The 18,293-nt window shown below is 38.1% G+C and overlaps 3 protein-coding genes across 4 annotated transcripts; 2 read left to right on the top strand and 1 right to left on the bottom strand.

Annotated features, from left to right (window-relative positions):
* Positions 1-4,102: 4,102 nt before the first annotated feature.
* On the top strand, positions 4,103-5,001 carry LOC149923417 (phosphatidylinositol N-acetylglucosaminyltransferase subunit P-like). Of its 2 annotated transcripts, XM_090161514.1 has the most exons (3): positions 4,103-4,222; positions 4,307-4,435; positions 4,497-4,736. In XM_090161514.1, the coding sequence occupies exons 1-3, from the start codon at positions 4,197-4,199 to the stop codon at positions 4,603-4,605; spliced, it is 264 nt and encodes an 87-aa protein (XP_090017640.1). In that variant the 5' UTR covers positions 4,103-4,196; the 3' UTR covers positions 4,606-4,736. The 2 variants fall into 2 exon arrangements, with proteins under 2 accessions (XP_090017640.1, XP_090017639.1); XM_090161513.1 differs by lacking the exon at positions 4,103-4,222 and having other exon boundaries at positions 4,497-5,001.
* Positions 5,002-6,799: 1,798 nt separating this feature from the next.
* LOC149923418 (dickkopf-related protein 3-like) lies at positions 6,800-9,788 on the top strand. Its single transcript, XM_090161512.1, has 4 exons — positions 6,800-6,913; positions 6,981-7,155; positions 7,303-7,525; positions 9,624-9,788. The coding sequence occupies exons 1-3, from the start codon at positions 6,875-6,877 to the stop codon at positions 7,521-7,523; spliced, it is 435 nt and encodes a 144-aa protein (XP_090017638.1). The 5' UTR covers positions 6,800-6,874; the 3' UTR covers positions 7,524-7,525; positions 9,624-9,788.
* On the bottom strand, positions 9,707-16,277 carry LOC149923419 (protein C-mannosyl-transferase DPY19L1). Its single transcript, XM_090161491.1, has 15 exons — positions 16,060-16,277; positions 15,969-15,993; positions 15,825-15,912; positions 15,627-15,764; positions 15,299-15,571; positions 15,075-15,239; positions 14,915-15,019; positions 14,762-14,848; positions 14,569-14,700; positions 14,401-14,502; positions 14,265-14,336; positions 13,385-13,555; positions 13,140-13,311; positions 10,074-10,299; positions 9,707-10,010 (listed from the first exon to the last, which is right to left on the bottom strand). Exons 1-15 carry the CDS (start codon positions 16,190-16,192, stop codon positions 9,866-9,868), a joined length of 2,034 nt encoding a protein of 677 aa, XP_090017617.1. The 5' UTR covers positions 16,193-16,277; the 3' UTR covers positions 9,707-9,865.
* Between the last annotated feature and the right edge of the window lie 2,016 nt (positions 16,278-18,293).

The raw sequence follows: 18,293 nt of genomic DNA on the forward strand, positions 1-18,293 counted from the left end.
TGTTCCTTTTAGATTTTTTGTCAAAATGGCAGACCAAGACGCGAAAGCTCAAATTACTAGCAGACGAAAACCCACAAACCGCGGGCAAAAGGTTTTTTTGAATTTATTTAGTTGTTTTTGAATGTTTCATTTGTGATTTTAGTATTTTACTCTAGTCGTCGGGGTGAGGTCTATGACGTCAGAGACAGATTCGGAGCGAATCTCGAGCAATCAAATGTAACAAGGTTAAAATAATCAGATATTTAATTTATAATAGCATAAGTAATACCTCTAAGTATGACACTTGTGGCCTTGCTCATGCATTTTTTCTTATTACATCCTTTCTTCACCAAAGATAAATCAGAAAAACGACAAGCATCTCTGTAAGCCGGAAGTTTAACCCTATTTTCGATCCTAAAAAATTCCGTCCTTTGCCTAACCATAGAGCGGCTAAATACGCATTAGGCCTTAAAATGTGGGTATTCAAAATTGACGGCTTTTAAAATTCATTTTGCGCGTGAAAATACCTCTACATGTTTTGGTCAAAAAAGCATGCAAAGAAGGCTGTGTGCCCAAGACATGTACCTGTAGTGTCGTGCGCTAAAACGCCATTTCAAAATCCGTCAATCATGCGCCAAATTCCCGGAATATCATGTTAACGGAAGTAGGGTTAGATTAGTTCTAGCTACCGAGAGGCGCTATTTAGTTTTTTTTTTTGGTGTCACTGTGAAAAAAATTCCTAATTTCATACTTAGAGGTATTATGTTACTTATGATAATAGGCGTTTCTATAAAATACCGGAGGTCACGTGTAAATGTTTTTTCTACGTCACTAGCTATGTTGCTTTCAGCCAGGCGCGTAGGAACGTTTCGGATTAAGGGGGGTGCATCGTGGATGCTGAATTTGGCGCCCCCCTCATTGACAAGTTTTTTTGCGCCCCTACCAATACAATTTGGCGCCCTTTTCAAACCAATTTGGCACCCTTTTCCAATTTCAAGAGAGTACAATGTACCCATGTACCCCCCTGTTCCTACGCCACTGCTTTCAGTAACGATCAAATGATAAACGTGACGTAAGATGTAGTTGAACGCTTTTTACGCTTGTTGTGAATTTAGTAAAATAGTATCTGTCGCGATGTCCGCAGCTAGCCATAGAATATACACCCCCAGGAACGGAAAGCGTATCTTCCTCGAGTGTAAATTGTTTGTCTCTAGACTCTAAAGGCTAGGTTGACTAAGGTATTTCCGGTCATATATTCTATTAAAAATACAATATAAGTAAAAACACGATAATATTGCGTAAGTAAACGGTTTATTAGGCCTAATAAACCGTTTACTTACGCAATATTATCGTGTTTTTACTTATATTGTATTTTTAATTCACTAGCGTAAGGTGTTTTTAACTTATTTCATATATTCTATGTTCCTGTCGATTTTTTCCCCGTCTAGAATCGTCTGCTTCGCAGGTTCGTTAGCTCCGTGACCGAAAACCAAGGAGGATAGGAAGGGAGGCGAAGTAGGAGGGATTAGAGGCTTGCGCCGCCGCTAAACGCCGCCGCTAAACGCCGCCGCCGCCGCCGATAATTTTGAACGCGCCGATTGCGCCGCCGCCGATTGTTCGAAAATCGGCGCACGCCGCCGCCGCCGTCGCCGATACTAAGAACGGCGCGCCGCCGTTTTTTTTTCTTTATAGACTTTGTTTTGGTATATTAAGCTTGGTTTTCATTTACGCGAAAATAACTACATTGGAACTCGACGTCGAACGTCAAATTTTGGTTTTCGGATTTCAGTCGACGCAGAGTAATAGCATTTTCACTTCGCGTCAATAGATTCCATCATTGCTATCTTGGCTATAAAGAGTCACTAATATAACCAAGGCTTATCCACATTTTAATTATCTTTAAATTTAAATGTTGCTTGGTTTACCGATATGTTTTCTAAAATTGCATTATAATAATCAGTGGCGGACTGGGTCTAATATTTTTTGGTTGCTAGGAGACTAAGGGTCCCAGCTTTAACAACTATAACGCTACCATGTTTACGGAGGCCCACTTCGTGAACGGTCCATGGGATCCACGCCATCGGGCAGGTTACCTCTATGGCCAATCCGAGACTGATAATAATTTTTTACTTGAAATTCAATAAATGAAGCATTTGATATACTGCATTTTAGACGTCCAATACGTTTATAAAATCACATCATAATATCTTAAATTATATTTAAATAGAAAATAACATATCAAAATAGCAATATGTATGTTCACCGTGCGATGATAACCTTCGGCAGCAAAAATTATATTATTCGTAACTCGGATTTTTTTCTGATTGGAAGGCTCGAGCGTCAGTGGCGTAGCCAGAATTTCGTCAAAAGGGGTCTAAGAATGTTAATATTAAGAGGGGTGTCGAGAAGGGGGTGCCAATTTAGTATAGTCAAGGTGGCCCAGGGGGTTGACATTGAACCCTCCTTGTCTACGCCACTGCAGAGCGTTATCGCGAAGCACGACCAAAAATATAAAAAGCCAATATCGAGCCTTCAACCGAATTTCGACCCGGCATAACTGGGAATAATTTTGGTTGTCGTTTGGCGTCAGGCCAGTGGTCTACCTCGGAAGGACCATAGACTAATTAATGTACTTCGCACATTAACACATTAAAACAAACGTTTTACAAATTAAGCCAGTCCCACGTGTTTTTCAGCTGCTGAGCTACATTTGTATTTTCCCTCCCCTCACCCCTTTTCCTTCTTCCCCGGTTATCATTAGTTAGTTAGTTCCTAACTCCGCCGCAAGAGCGCACATTAACAAACGCCCGAAACAAATATTCGGGAAAGGGGCGTCCCTGTGCGAAGTACATTAATTAGTCCATGTAAGGTCTAGTACGAGTTGATATTTGCCCTTGCCCTTCTGGTCGCGTGTTTTTTAAACTGTAGCTACAAGAAATGGCTCTAAAATTTATACAAACGCCGGCGTACGCCGCCACCGCCGGTCATTTTGGTCACGCTGAAGACGCCGCCGCCGTAGGCCTAAACGCCGGCGTAAGCCGCCGCCGCCGTAATATTTTGGGTCAAACGCCGCCGCCGACCCATATCAGATCGGCGCAGGCCTCTAGGAGGGATGAACGCGCCAGCATCCTTGTAAGAACACGTAGCGTAGCGGCTTCAATCTTGCCGCCATTTTTCCGAAATTTTCCCGCCGACCGCGCGCTAATGGCGTTTTCCATTGGAGTCCTCTGACAAAAAGGGCAACTCCAAAAAGGAGGCACGTCTTCCATTGGCACTGTTGCTCCCTCGCGGATTGATCCGAGCTGCCCCAACTCGAGGGACGGGGCAACCAAAAAAGAGCAATTTTTAAGCAAAGTGACTCCGAGAAAAATTCGTATTCCATTGGGAGGGCTGGAAGTCTAGTCCTCCGAGCACCTAGCGGAGTTCTCCGTGGTAGAGCGATGACGTAGAAGGCAAATCCGGATCACGCTCGTAGCAGTCCCAATGGAAAACGCCATTATGGCGTTTTCTTACAAGGATGCTGGCGCGTTCATCCCTCCTACTTCACCTCCCTTCCTATCCTCCTTGCGAAAACTATCGCTACGGAAACTAGAATTCGCCATTGAAAACTAATTAGGTACATACTACATAGAAATAGAAATGAGACTAGAAGCACGATTCGATTGTGGTGAGATGTACGAGTTAGAAGGCTCCCATGAGAGTGGAATCGCCAGATTTCTTTGTGGGAGCACGCCATCTATTTTAAAAAAATCCAAGTTTTAATTTTTTTTAATAGTAGATTAGTAGCTATTCCACTCTCATGGCAGCCTTTTAGCTTGCCCGTTTTCCTTGAGATTACCGGATAGCGCAGTGTTTTTAGTCTCATTTATATTTCTAGATAGGTAACCGCTGAAGCTGTAGACGCTTAATAATTTATCCTCATCGTTATTCGTAAATTTGACTTTTTAAATAATGATACTTGCATTTTATATAATTTTTGCATCGTTTGCTTATATTTTTATAAGATTATTTAATAAAAAAGTTCTTATGACTTTTTAATTGGAGAAGCTAGCACGTTCTACAATCCTTTTTCTCTTTACAAATTTTAAAGGAATATTATTGGCCCTTCTTGTCTTGTCACTTCGTAAAATCATTGGCTCATTGTATTTTTAGCGACGCTTGTGCCATCTACTGGTCAACCAATAAAAAAAATATGAAATTAGCCATGTGCGAGTGCGATGGCGGATTCCGAATCGTGTACAGCGTATCCTTTAACACTTCGAATTAAATTTTCTTTACGGAATTATATATATATATGGTCTTTAACTTTTTCTTAACTACGTTTTAGGGAGTTTTCTTTTCCGTTTAAAACTAATAGGGAAGCCGAAATCGCCTTCAACACTTTAAAGGTTGATAAAGAGCCAGTGAGAGGTGGAGCGAATAAAACCTTATTGCTTGAAAATAACTATTTAAAAGTGTAAATATATAGCATAAGAGAAATAACAGTGAACTATTTTTAAGTATAAAAATTATTACAGAATAATAACAGCAAAGGAACCGAGACTTTTAAGAGTTAGCATCAACAGTTTCATGGACTTTTTAAACTTAGTAGTTCAAACGATGCAGAGATTTGACCCCGCCAAATAATGGCCGACAATTCAACAGCACCAGATCCGAGTCGTGGCATTTACGGCTTTGCCTTATTTTTAGGCTGTTACATAACTTTGACTCTTTATTTAATTTGGGCTTACATTCCTGGAGAATGGCTGAAAGCGCTCGGAATAACATATTTCCCCCATAAGTCTTGGGCTATCATCATCCCATTAGCGGTAATCATTTTCATCATTTTATTCGCTACAGTTCTCTACCCTTTAGTCATATATACTCTCACGCCACCATTAAATTCAATGACTCTAGTTAAAGACAATAATTCTGTTGCCTACTTACCTCCGAGAAATTCTGAATGCATTCCTCCAATTTCTGATTTGAACATAAGCGATGTATGTAAAAATTTGTACATGAAATCCAAATAAAACGTTTTCTAGTTCATTCAGTATTATAACTACCAAAAATCTTAATTTCAAAGTGAACCTCTTCACCATTGCGCTTTGATTAATATTGGTTATAAGTAAAATATTCCAATGGACGCTAATTTCCCGTCAAACTGAGCACCCATACCAAATTATGAATCAAAATTTATCGCTTTTTCCAGTTTTAAATTTAATTTAAAATTTCACTTCCATAAATTATATTTTTTCCTCTATTTTAGATTTATTTTTTCTTCCCAATCTTATATTGAAAAACTAGTGGGGACATGCAAAGCTACATGTTTCAATACTACTCTGTAATAGTACATGAACTCTGTAATATTATTTAATGTCTTTAACTAACAAAGTACTGTTTTCAAGTTAAATTACGCTTGTTCCATACCTAAATTGACTGATTGACTAAACAATCTTAGAGCTAGCTCCTAAACAACAAGGACCAAAAAATAAACGAATAACACATAACATTAGCAAAATACCTTTATCTAAAATAATACCATAAGTAACATAATAGTTATGAGTATGAACTGTTCTATTCTCCTACCACTATTTTTCAAATGATAGTCTGTTTCAGCAATGACAACATAAATTATAACTTGATTAAAGACTGACAAACCTCGGTTAGTTTAGTCTTTGGAACCTAGGAGCAACAAACACAGCACCCATACAAGGAGAATGCAACCCATCAAAAGTCGTGCACTTCTTTGTGTACATTTTTGATTGGTTCGATGGCTTAGCGTCTGCTGCCGTCGGAAGGGGAAAATTCGGAAATCGTATTCGCCCATAAAACGTTCAGCGTAAAGGTTCCTTCAATGAATTTTGTACACAACACTGCGTTAGCGTGTTTAAAGGCTAGCTGCGTTCTCCTTGTGTTTGTTGCTCCTATAGTTGGAACCATGTCTGACAAATCTTAACCGCCAGACTTTTATCCCTGCTTTTATGGTGCAGCAAAGGCTAATTGAAAATTGAAATGCTTTCAAAAGTAAAATTAACCCTTGACAGTAGGAAGCTACGAGTTTTCTGTTCTGAAACTTCCGATTTCACAATCGCTTTGCTACTGTAGCAATGCTACAGACTATCATTAAAGGGACTTTCAAGAAAGACCTAGTCGATTTGAAATACGTCATTCGGTCGTAACTTTGGCTTCACAACGAACGGCAACGGAATGACGTATTTTAAATTGACTAGAGGGTCTCTTGAAAGTCCCTTTAACCTATATCGTTCAAGGTCGTACTTATAATGAATATAATACGCTTCTGTCCGTACCCACAAAAAACCCCGCCAAAAGGTCTGAGAGGGAGGTTGGTTTTTCTTGTAAATCCTCTAGTGGCCAACACTCTGCATGCCTCATTAGGCGTTCTTAACAATAAAAACCCCAACTGAGGTGACAGGTGTCAAGGAATTTGGAAGCTGCTCTGCCAAGAACCCTTTTGTTAATGTAAGGTCTTTGAAACGGCAGTCAAAGAGATGTTTATTTAAAGAAAATACCCTTTCAAGACCAAATGCATTTTCAAGCTTACAAAAGCGATTGACAGTTACGTTGATACACATGCAAGATATCCTAGCATATTTGGATGTGTCAAAACAGAGGGGTATATGAGAATGGTTCTTCAAGGAGCATATCTCGGTCTTCTCGAAACGGAGGTTACAATTCTCTTTGGTTACAACGATAGCGGGTTTCGTAAATTCATATCGAAAGCCTTAGCTAGCTAGTTCGTTCCCGAACTTTGGCAAAAATGAGCTTTAAAATTACGTTGTTTGCTGCGTTATTTTTACCCACGAATTATAGCGTGGTAGGCTATCTTTTCGGTTTGGTTTTAAGCAACCCGGCGATTCTGGGAGGCCACGTTAGTTTAAATTTAGAAAGAAACATGACTCGTAACAATTCAGCTCTAAGAATCATTTCACAGGTGAGAAAATTTTACGGATTTAATTGCTAAAGACAAATTTGTTAATCGTCGTCTCGATCATTAACAGATTCGATGTCGTGACGAATCCGGGTGCCCGAAATCGATGTTCTGCGACTCTCATTACGGTTACTGCGACCAATACCGCGAAGAAGGCGAAAATTGCAGAACTGACGGCGATTGCGAGCAAGGTCTGATTTGCATGTTCGGAAAATGCGAAAAACCGGCAAGACGAGGACATAAAGGTAAGTCAAAGCTACTATAACTTCCAACACGTTCTGTACGGGTGCCTAAAGGGATAACTTTAGGGGGTTGGGCAGAAATACAAGGGGTTTTATTCCCTTTAAACAAACAGATTGTAACGCTTTGATTAAAATGGTAACAATTACAAGGAGCGAGATGTCAGTCGAATAGCGATTGCCGACGTAATTTTTGCTGCGCACGTAAACACGGAGATAAAATATGCAAACCACTGACGCCCAAAGGACACCGATGCTACGTTCCTGACGGCGGTTTGGAATATTCCATCAATGAAATCTGCCCCTGCGAGTTGGGCTACGTTTGCGCCAAAACGAAAAGAACCACCGATAAAGGCGATACGAAATTAGGGTAAGCGTTTTTATTTAATTAATAGGCCGACACACATTAAATGAAATTTGTTAAGACAGTAGATTCTTTAACAGGGGTAACGCCATTTAAGGAATGTATTCATTTCCATCATTAATATCGAATATATCATTACCCTTTCTACCATTAAAGATAATATTAAGTGCTTGCACCAAAGATAATTTAAACTCGTACCCTAGATTCGAATAGTGAGAGCTTTCCCATTGACGGTTTTGTTACGAAGCGTTTACCCTTCTCCGGCACGTGACCTCAGAAAAATTGGGCTCCATCGGTTGCGGTAAGGCGCAAACCATGGACCGAATTTTTTCTGAGTTCCAGCGGGAAGTGGGTAAACGCTATAGGGCAACGCGCGAGAGAGTGATTTCGAATCTAGGGTACAAGTTTAAATTATCTTTGCTTGCACGTAGCGTCGCCTCTTAGCTTTGGTCATGGCCGCCATTTTAGGCGCGTTTTTTTCTCTATAGGAAAAAGCATGGGTGACGTTGCGTTATGTAGCACTGATACTACTCTTATAGAGTAGTGTCAGTGCTACATAACTAAGTCCCCCGTAGCCAGAGAGGGGTAATTTTTTAGCTCGAACGAACCAGCCTTTGGCAACGGCGTTACGTTGGCACGTTTCTACTCCCTGAGAAGCTCAGCATTGCAGATAGTACGTGAAATCAGGTTCGCGACAGAAGCAGCTATGGATTTAGTACAGAGTTTCGGAATAGCCTGATGGGCCAAAATCTTTGTGCAATTGGAGCAATTTTAAGTCATAATTTTTTGTTATTTCAATGTCCTCCATCGGAGTAATAACAAAAGGAAGATTAAGGGGGGCGAGGCTGAGATTTGACACCTTGTATGTTTCAAAGTTTCATTCAAGAGCTTGGCATTCTTGGCTGGAGACAAAAAAAAACGAATGTTGAGTTCACTGTTTCATAAAATATGCTCAACCACTTTACAAAGATAACCATTTAGACTGGAAATATCATTTGAAAAAACTAAATTGCTTGATTTGTAATTGCTACACATCTTACTAATGAATGTTATAATGACAAAATACGCGAATTCAGTATAGTGCATTGGAAATTGGTTGATCCACCAGAAACATGGAAGTTCATACTTCCTTTAAGCGAAGCCGCGTAACCAACGTTATAATAAAGACACCCCTCCCATTCTCGCGACTAAGGGCAGTTCACCTAATCAAATATAATATAGAACTGCGTACCCTAGATTCGAATTCTGAGAGCTTTATGATTGACGGTTTGTAAGGTAGCGTTTACTCACTTCCGGCACGTGACCTCCGAAAAATCGGCTTCCATAGGCATAGAAATCTCATAGGTAACTAGAATGCTGCCGTGTAACTGGCAAATGGCCCAGACGACGCCAGATCTCAGCCAATCAGAGCTCAAAGAGCGGTTCTGCCAAGAATTTAATGTCACCGGAGAGAATGACGTCACTTATCTCCCGCTATAGTAACGGAACCAAGGAGGATTATTATCCTCCTTGGCGGAACCACTCTACGGCCTCTCATTGGCTGAAGGTTCAAGGCGAACTGGCGTCAAGCTCGGCCGTAGGGGGCAGCATTCTAGTTACCTATGAGATTTCTATGTCCATAGGTCGCTGCTATCACGTAGCTAGCATGGGTGACACCCGGGCTGGATATCATGGTGTGCTACTTACTAGACTCTAGTTTGTGTAAGTTTTTATTTTTTTCACGGTTGGGTGTCACCACCAAATAACGCCCAAACGGGTGGCACCAGGGGCGGACCGCCCCCCCCCCCCTAGCTATACCTCATGATGTAAAGGCAGTGTCGCGCGCAAAAACGCAATTTTGACATCGGTCAGTTAGATATTCATGGTTAAAATAGATACATTAATGGTTTAAAAATTCGCACGAGACAGTAGAAGTCATAGGTTTACTATCGCCGCCACCTAGCGCCTTTTCTCAAATAGACAGCTGTATAAACATATCTGCAATTCTCTGGTGTAATTTCTAGCGGGGGAACTAGGCAAAAGTTTATGGGCCTATTTTAATTTACTTCTGCTATACCGCACTATGTAATCCCCAAAATTTAAATTCTATATACAATGCCACTTATTTCAGACAATTTAGATTCGAATCAGCTATTGAAGACATCCGCTGTGTCCCCGAATAAAAATAAAACTAACCACACTCAACCGTTTTTGTAAATAAAGTGTAAAAATTTATTTTTGTTTCACATTAAAAACTTGGCACCAATTAATAGAAGGCCTTTCTTTGAGAGGTTGAAAATTGGTAACAACTTGCACCATTGGGTGAAAAAATAAAAAAAATAATTTTACAGAATATTTTTTCATTCAATATTTTCAGATCTTGAGAACAGCGTATTCGTCGTTTCGAAATACGAAGGTAAAAGGTCGTGGGTCGGTCATCAGTCTTTGGCATAATTGTAACTTTTCACTATTGGAAGGGTCTTCCACGTCCCACAAGTCAATCATGGCGCAACCAGCTCTATTTATTACAATAAAATATCAAATATTTACTCTTAACTATAGAGTCATAATTTATATTTACTTGTTTTTGGCCTGGCAATAAGGCCGTACTAAAACAGCAAAGTTGACGCCTAAATCTTTCAAAATTTGGTGCACTTGAAGAGGCTCTTTCCGACTGTACAAAGAATAAACCTTTAAGGTCGTCTCCCTCATGGCAGAATCCTCGTAAAAAGGGTTATTGACTATAGGGCGACGAGTAGACAGCATTAAATTGGCCATTGTCGGCATTGGACCCGAAAAAACGGCGTCTGTTTGGAAGAAGCAAATATAGGAAATTAAATTTGGGCACCAAAAACGTTTAGGTTGAATTTTTTTTTAGAACAAACTTATGGTGTCGGCCAAAGGCCTTAGGCACCAAAGTTGAGGTTGATTTGGCCAATATCATAAAGTAACAGAATCTAATACAATTTTTTAACCTATATCGTAAATTAACCAAATCAAGTATTTGACCAATATGACTATTTTTACAAATTTTTACACTAAACCAAATTTTCATAGCAACCAATGTTAGCAATACAATCGGCTTTAAAACACTTTATTGGTAGATTTTCCTGATAATTTGGTAACATAGACATGAACAGTTTAATCATGAGAAAATTTGAACCACCTCCTTGATTTTTTGACAGCTGGACAGACCACCCAGACTGTTCTTAAATAGAATATACAAATCAAAAATCAATGAAAGAGGTAAGGTACAATAGCCAGAATCATATATCGGAGTTGATAATCAAGGTGTCCAAGTTGTCACTTGTAAAAAAACTGATTATATCAGGGGTTGCCACAAAATTTTCAGATTATAATTCCCTGACCATTTTAAGAAATTTTTCCTGACTTTTTAAAGGCAAAATTTTATTTATACTTTACTTTTATCAGAAGTTAATAAATTTAAATGGACTTATATTAAAGTAAAAAGATTGGCTAATTTTTTCAACATTGTTATAAACTTCCAAGGAAATAAATTATAATCATAGAATTTGTCATATATCTATAGTAAATTTACCTTAAAAAAGTGTCAAGATTAAATTTGAATTCCTTGACTTTTTACAAATTCTTAAAATTCCCAGACTTTTTAGGCCAATTTTTAAATTCCCTGATGACTGGCAACCTTGTACATTAGAAGAGGAGTGGCAATTCGCTCTGTTCTTTGTCTTTTTCTGCCACCCTCCTCATCCACAAATGAATACCCTTACTGTCTAAAGATATTGGGGCTGAAATTTATGAATCCCTTTTACTACCATCCCCCAGGTAATTCTGAGACAGCACCTCCCAAACCAGGCTGGCATTAGGGCAAGGCGAGGGAGGCGACCGCTGAGAGCCCCGCGCATCACAGTCATAGGTCAAAGCCAAGAGCTGAGCTCGAGCTCACCCCATTGAATTCGTATATGAGCTTACGGATGATCTCGGGCTCACCTTGGTCTCACCAATTTTTGCCCGGGTTTTGGGCTCAAGCTCGCAATCTAAATTTCCTCACCAATGTGAGGTCTTGAGCTCTGTTGATTTAAAACCTACAAACTGTCTCGGGCTCGGACTCACTGTAGTTATAAATATATGGGCATTCTTGGGCACCTCACTATTTTTACAAAACAACGGGTGGTCTCGGGCTCACTATAGTTACTTACAATAAAATGGTGGCCTCAAGCTTTGTCTCACTATGTTTTAAAACTACTAAAGGCTCAAGCTCGAGGTTTCGTCCCACAATTTATTTATCTTATAGCCCAATTAGTGTTTTCGAGTTCAGAGCTCCATTCCGGTATCTCTGGCACACCTAGAAGACAGTTCTAAGCGGTCAGGCAGCCCTGAGCTGGGGAATCCAGACGGCGCTAGGCTGCGCTAGCTTCTAACGCTTTCTTTGTCAAAATAAATTTCAAACGTGGGCTTAGGGCTAAACAATATCGTGAATTGGAAGGAGATTGAGCTAATCCTCAGATACAAAAACAGTATTCAAATCGGTCTCGGGCTCAATCGTAATCGTGAGTTGAGCTTGGGCTCAACTCATATATGAAAACTACCAAAATCATTCTCGGGCTCGGGCTCAATCGTAATCGTGAGTTGAGCTCGGGCTCACCTCAGATATGAAAACTACCAAAATCATTCTCGAGCTCGGTCTCAAGTATTATGTCAAGCTCTTAGTACATTAATTTTTAATATCTTATATCTTAGATAGATTCCTCCCCCCTCCCCATAATATTAATACGAGAGGAGCTAATGATAACTTCTATATAGAAAAAATCCTCAAAACATTTCGGACAAAAACTTCTAAAAGTGTTAAAATAGTAGGCTCCCAAAATTGGAACAAACTTCCAAATCTCTTAAAAAACGTTGAGAGCATTAATCTCTTCAAAAACCTAATCACCACCCATTATTTTACTTATATTAATTCGTCATTATGGTGATTTTAGTGACGCTTGTTGGAAATTTCTCCTTCTTAATTTTAATTTAATTTAATTAATGTATAACTGGACTCTTATGTAAAGAAGTTGTAAACTTATATGATGATCCAATGAATAAATCTATTATTATTATTATTAATACAGGCTTGGGCTCGAAGTAATGTGAATCATGAAATGGGTTCAAGCTCAAGCTCGAGCTCGAGCTCGAAGTAATTTGTATTTTAACAGGGGCTCAAGTTCGGGCTCACTAGTTACAATGTGTTCAACAATACCTCAGCTCGGGCTCGTTTTTAACGTGAAACTTATCGGTCTTGTCTCAGGCTCACAATATTTATTTAAAACACCTGAGCTCGGGCTCACGGAGCCCGTTTAACTATGATCACAGTGCTTTCCGGGGCCCGCTTTCAGTGTCAAACTTTTTTGGGCTCCTATCTCATCTCTTGCTGCCTAGGGCCTCGCACACTGTAACACCGCGCCTGCTCCCAAAGATCTCATATCGATTCGAACTAACAATACTTTTAATCAATGCTCGAAATGGACTTATTCGCAAACCGGAACATGTTTCCTTTCAAAGCTTCCTATTATTCTGAAAAACTGGTACTGTGCAATAAAAAATAATCTTTACCAACAAAACGGCATTCCGGTTCATTTCGAGCATTGCTTTTAATAAAAATTACGCTATTTTAAAATGCTTTTACCAATTGGCGTGGATTTGTTGACCCATAGAAGCAACTCTTCAAGTTCCAAATTACTGTACTCCCCTAGAATTTCCCTCTGGCTTTTTAAATTTTTAATTCCAGCAACACTCATTAATGATATGACAAGAACGACGGTTGATACACGCCATATAGGTTTGGAAAAGGGGAATAACTGCAAAGATAATAAAAAAAACATCTTATTGGAAATTTATCCACAGTAGGAATGCGGCAATTTGAAAACTTGCTTTTTTGGATGCTATCATTGATGTTAAAATGCACAAATTGGGAGTTAAAAGTAGTTTTAGCCTCATAAATAGAGTGGCCATGATGGCAAAGGCCAATGTTTGTAGTAATAGGAAGACTACTTCACTATTCACTAAGTATGTAACTGTTTTAGTCCACATTCCTCGTAGAATCTGCAAGTTTTTGAATATCATTAAAAGTTAAAAAGTTTTAAAACTATTAAACTTTGGGGTGTCCAAGCACTCGATTTAATCAAGTTCGAGTACTCGGCTCGAAAACTCTATAAACCTTGCCGCGAAACTCATTGAGCTTTCGAGTTTGAAGTTTGCCAAGGTCAAACTCGGTAAAAACTTGTTAGGTAATTTTTATCGAGTTTTAGTGTCAGCGAGTTTAAATGAATTTAATTGTCAATTGGCTCCTTTAAAAATATTACGTCATTTTTTTCTGCCAATGCTATTGAAGTATGTTTCATGCGTAGCTTTTAAACAGCTGAAATATTTGGTTTTAGTTTCAGCAGACTACAAAGACTTTTTAGACATTAACTGTCATTCAATGGATGAGTGTTGAATGTCTAATCCATCAAACCTTCTCTGTAATTAAGAGAACTAATAATTTTTTTCTTCTTGACGTTCATTTAATTAGAAAATGTTTAAAACTCGTTAATATTTCAAAACTCTTGAAGAACTCGAAGCACTCGTTAAGAATTTCAAAACTCATTAAGCACTGGGCTTTGAAAAAGAGTTATTTTAAAACTTGTTAACCTGCTAGGTTTTTCAAGCTCAAACTCGGTAAGAAAAGTTTTTGAAACTCGGAACTCGACTCGGTGCTGTAAAACGAGACTCTCACACCCCTAATTAAATTAATATAAAAAAATTATAGTACCTTAAAAACTATGACACAAATAACAGCCAGAGCAATGGGCAGAAGAAAGGTTTTGGTAATATTCATCAAACTCTAAAAAATTATACAACTTAACTATAAACTTAATAAGATAATGCATAAAAATTATTGCAAATACAGCTTTGTCTAAAAAGTCGAACTCGGCAGCGCAGGTATACAGTAACGTATGAAAATCCTTATAGCTAGTGAATTTTGACCTTAATAAATTCCAGATATGATTCTGTTCATAAAATAATTTAAATTAATTTTAATTATTTATATTTTCTAAAAGAAAATATTTTCTCACATCATCTTTGAAGTTGAAAACAAAACCCAAAGTAATTTTCAGCAGAATGGTTCCACCAATCACGAACAATAGCTGCGTAACCTTAAATAACTTTGAATCCTTCGGAAAAAACCCATCGAGGTAACAGAAAGTCTGGACGTAGAAACATATATAATAAGTTCAGCGTATTGACCAAAAAATTTAATTTACTTACAAAGGCAATTAGAAGAAATGGCATATAGAACGAAGACAAAATTAACGGATTCGCAAAAAGCAAGAGAAAACCACATACAAGACCGAACTATAATTAAATAATTGATTCAATTAAATAATATTTCAAAAGATATTAAATATTTGGTTAAATTACAATTTGCCCCAGTAAGACCGTCTTCAACTGACTTATATTTACGAATCCTATTATGTATAAACCAAAACAGGCCAAAGGTTGAATAAGAAGTGGAAACTGTGAAAACTGAAATGGACTCCATTAATTATCAAATTCCAATGGTTTAATATTTATTACATACCTGCCATGTTGTAATAAAACCAACTGAAGAAACAGCAATTAGAATTTTCCAGTAAACAGAATGAACAGGGTATTTTAATGACAACGAAACAAATAATAGTCCGCTCAGACAAAATGGATATCCAAAACTTTCTCTCAAAGGCGGAGTCCATTGAACTCTGGTAGACTATAAAGAAAATAATTTTTGTAGGTTAAAATAAATCAATTTAAAAGACCCGAACATACCTCTCCGTGATTGTAAAAAAACGAACAAACAGCTAATAAGCCACCCCAAAATGAATCGCTTAAGTGGATGCCATATAGAAATATTAAGATTGCCACTAGAGAATTCCAGCTAAAAACCCCAGCAACGTAAAAATAATGAAGATCCCCAATCCCCTCGCAACTTTCCACGTCATCAAAATCTCCTCCTCTGTCTACAACCCAGCATTCTTTGATTTTTATTTTTAAATTCATTGCCAACGCCTGTAGCAGCCGAAAGGATGATCCAAGAATTATCTGCAAAATAGACTGTGAAGATATTCACAAACCAAAAATCACTATTGAAACATACCTCTGGAAAAACGTTGTATTTTCTGACAGCATTAATAGTTTTAGGGTATTCGGTTAGGTTATAGTGAAGTAATTGATTAAGCCCATCATATAATGTTGGGGCTTCAACAATTGTTTTGTAAAATGAAAAGTAAAGCCCCTACAAATAATTATGTAAAAAAATTTAAAACCAGTTAATTAGAGAAAATAAAAAAATCACCATTTCTGTTCTAAACGTCATTTCTCTTTCCAATGATGACAAATGTGAAAAATGACGATCATTCTCAAACATCGAGTACTCATGATAGCTAATAAAATAAGAATATTGTATTGAAATTTAAATTTAAAACTATTATTCAAATACCTATTTAAAATTCCACAAAGAACAGCTGAAAATATTACAATAACAATTTATTGTTTTTACTATTGTAAATTTAATTTAAATAAAAACTAACCAAACAAAAAAATGACAGACAATTTAAACAAATGATAAGCCGTATATGAAGATTCACATGGCAAATTATCTAAGCCTTGGCCATCAGTTTCTTTGCTTTTCGTTTTTACGGTTGTCTTCTTCGATTTCACCATTTTGAACTACTTATTTAATTTATTCAAGCTAGTTTCATTTTTAATGTGTATCTTATTTTATAGGTCTGTATTAAAAACAGCCCGTTGCAAGCCTGCAAGGTTTGTAAAAACCTGTGACAACTGACAAGAACCGGCTGTCAGAAAAATAAATCGTCTGCTTAAGAAACCACCGATTCGGATCAGTGTTGGAAATAAGGCGGTGGCGTCGGTTAAAGACCAATTTATTTTGGGCTATGACCAGTAAATTAAATAGAATCTGGGGGATTCACTGGTCATAATTGGCCAGTTTATTTTTTAATAGTCCTTTAAATAAAAGATCATTCATAGCCAATTATAGCGACTGGACATATCACCGGCTTGTCTATGGTTTTTCTTTATACTACCAAACCTGAGAGTTTTCTGTGCATAGATCTGGCAGCATGTTTCAACAGGGTGTCAAAACATAAGTATATGTATTTGTACCCCGCTGCTCCGCCTTAAGCACTACAGCGGCCACCTTAAACAACCAGCCCTGGACAAAAGTGCGCTTTGCGAAACAACGTTCGGCCAGTGAGACAGCCATTTTGACCGCCTCACAAAACAGTCAGAGAGGGGTTTATTTAACCACCTATTAAGAGAAAATGATAAAAGCGTTGCGCTCTCAGTAAAGGATCCTTGGTTTCTCACAGCCAATGAAATTGCGGGTTTTTACTCCTAAATTGAGCGTATTTCGTGGCATCTGGCCGTAATGCAATTTGACGTTCTTCTCCTTTAATCAGTCAGATTCGTCGAACTAAATGCGAAATATCTAGATCAATCATTAAGAATATGTTTAAGAAAATAAGCATAGAAGACATTGCAATTTCTTTATGACTTTTAGAAACAAAAAGAAGGTCAAAAAGGAGTAAAACTGTTTTAATTCGAAGAACAAGAAGATGATTAAATATTTTTTAAAGTTCCTTAAGAAATGTGATAAATATCAAAGCTCTTTGGTTTGTGATAAATAAAACTCATTATAGTTCCTAATCGCTATTAACAATTCACTTTCAGAGGTAAAATAAAAGGGGGGGAGGTGGGGCAGAAAAGGGTGGGCATGAACAATTATTTTATTTTTAACTAGGGGGTATAGTGGTCACATTGACCAGTACTTTTAAAAAGCTTATTTCCAACACTGATTCGAATTCCCCAAAATCGCGCCTCAAGTGAGAGAGACACAATCAATGCTAGGGTTATACCACGGACTCTATTATAGCTATAATCATAAGCCTATCAACCCTAAGTTTGAATCGAAAGGCAGTGTTGGTTCCATTGAGTTGGGAATATTAATCTAGAGGTCCAATCAAAACGTCGGATTTCAGTATTTCGCGAAACAAGTTTTTAAAAATAAGAATACTGTCGTCTGCTCCCATCGGCGTCCCAAATGACGAGAAAACGTTATCATTCTACCCGTGGCGCCGTCTATCTCTCAATGGTTCGTTCAAATAAGACGCGTTTTCAAGCAAAAAGATTTTTTTTCTTCAAAATAATGGATGGCGCCACGGGTCATATGATAACGTTTGCTCGTCATTTTAGAGCAGACGGCACATTCGTATTTTTCAAAAACTTGTTTCGCGGGGAGCAGATTTGATTGGATCGCTAGATTAATATTCCCAACTCAATGGTTGGTTCAAGCTAATGACTGTCGAAAGTACAGCGCTAAATCCACCCGGTGGCCAGGGGCGTACCGAAGAGAGTACGTTTGGGGGGGGGGGGGGTAAGTGAAATTTGCCAAGTAAAAAACAAAGTTTGTCAAGTCGTCTAAGTTTGGATTGTTACGTTAGATTTCAATTTAAATGTTTTATTAAAATTATTATATATTATATTTCGCGAAACCACGACTACCGAACGCGCCTATGTCATTCTAGCGGTACCATTCCCAATTCAATGGCGAAAACGGTTCGGCGTCTACTTATAGTGAGTGAAACATTTGCGTACTCTCTTAATATATAAAACGAGATACACGAAAAAGAAAAAAGAGATTGAACGATGCTACAGCAATTTAAAAATCCCATAAAACCCGCTTACTATTTTCTCGTCGTGTATCCCGCTGTAGTAAAAAATAGATACATTTCATCCTGACGAA

This window comes from Leiobunum rupestre, chromosome 10 (genome assembly GCF_980474605.1).
Source record: "Leiobunum rupestre chromosome 10, qqLeiRupe1.1.hap1, whole genome shotgun sequence".
Lineage (NCBI taxonomy): Eukaryota > Metazoa > Arthropoda > Arachnida > Opiliones > Sclerosomatidae > Leiobunum > Leiobunum rupestre.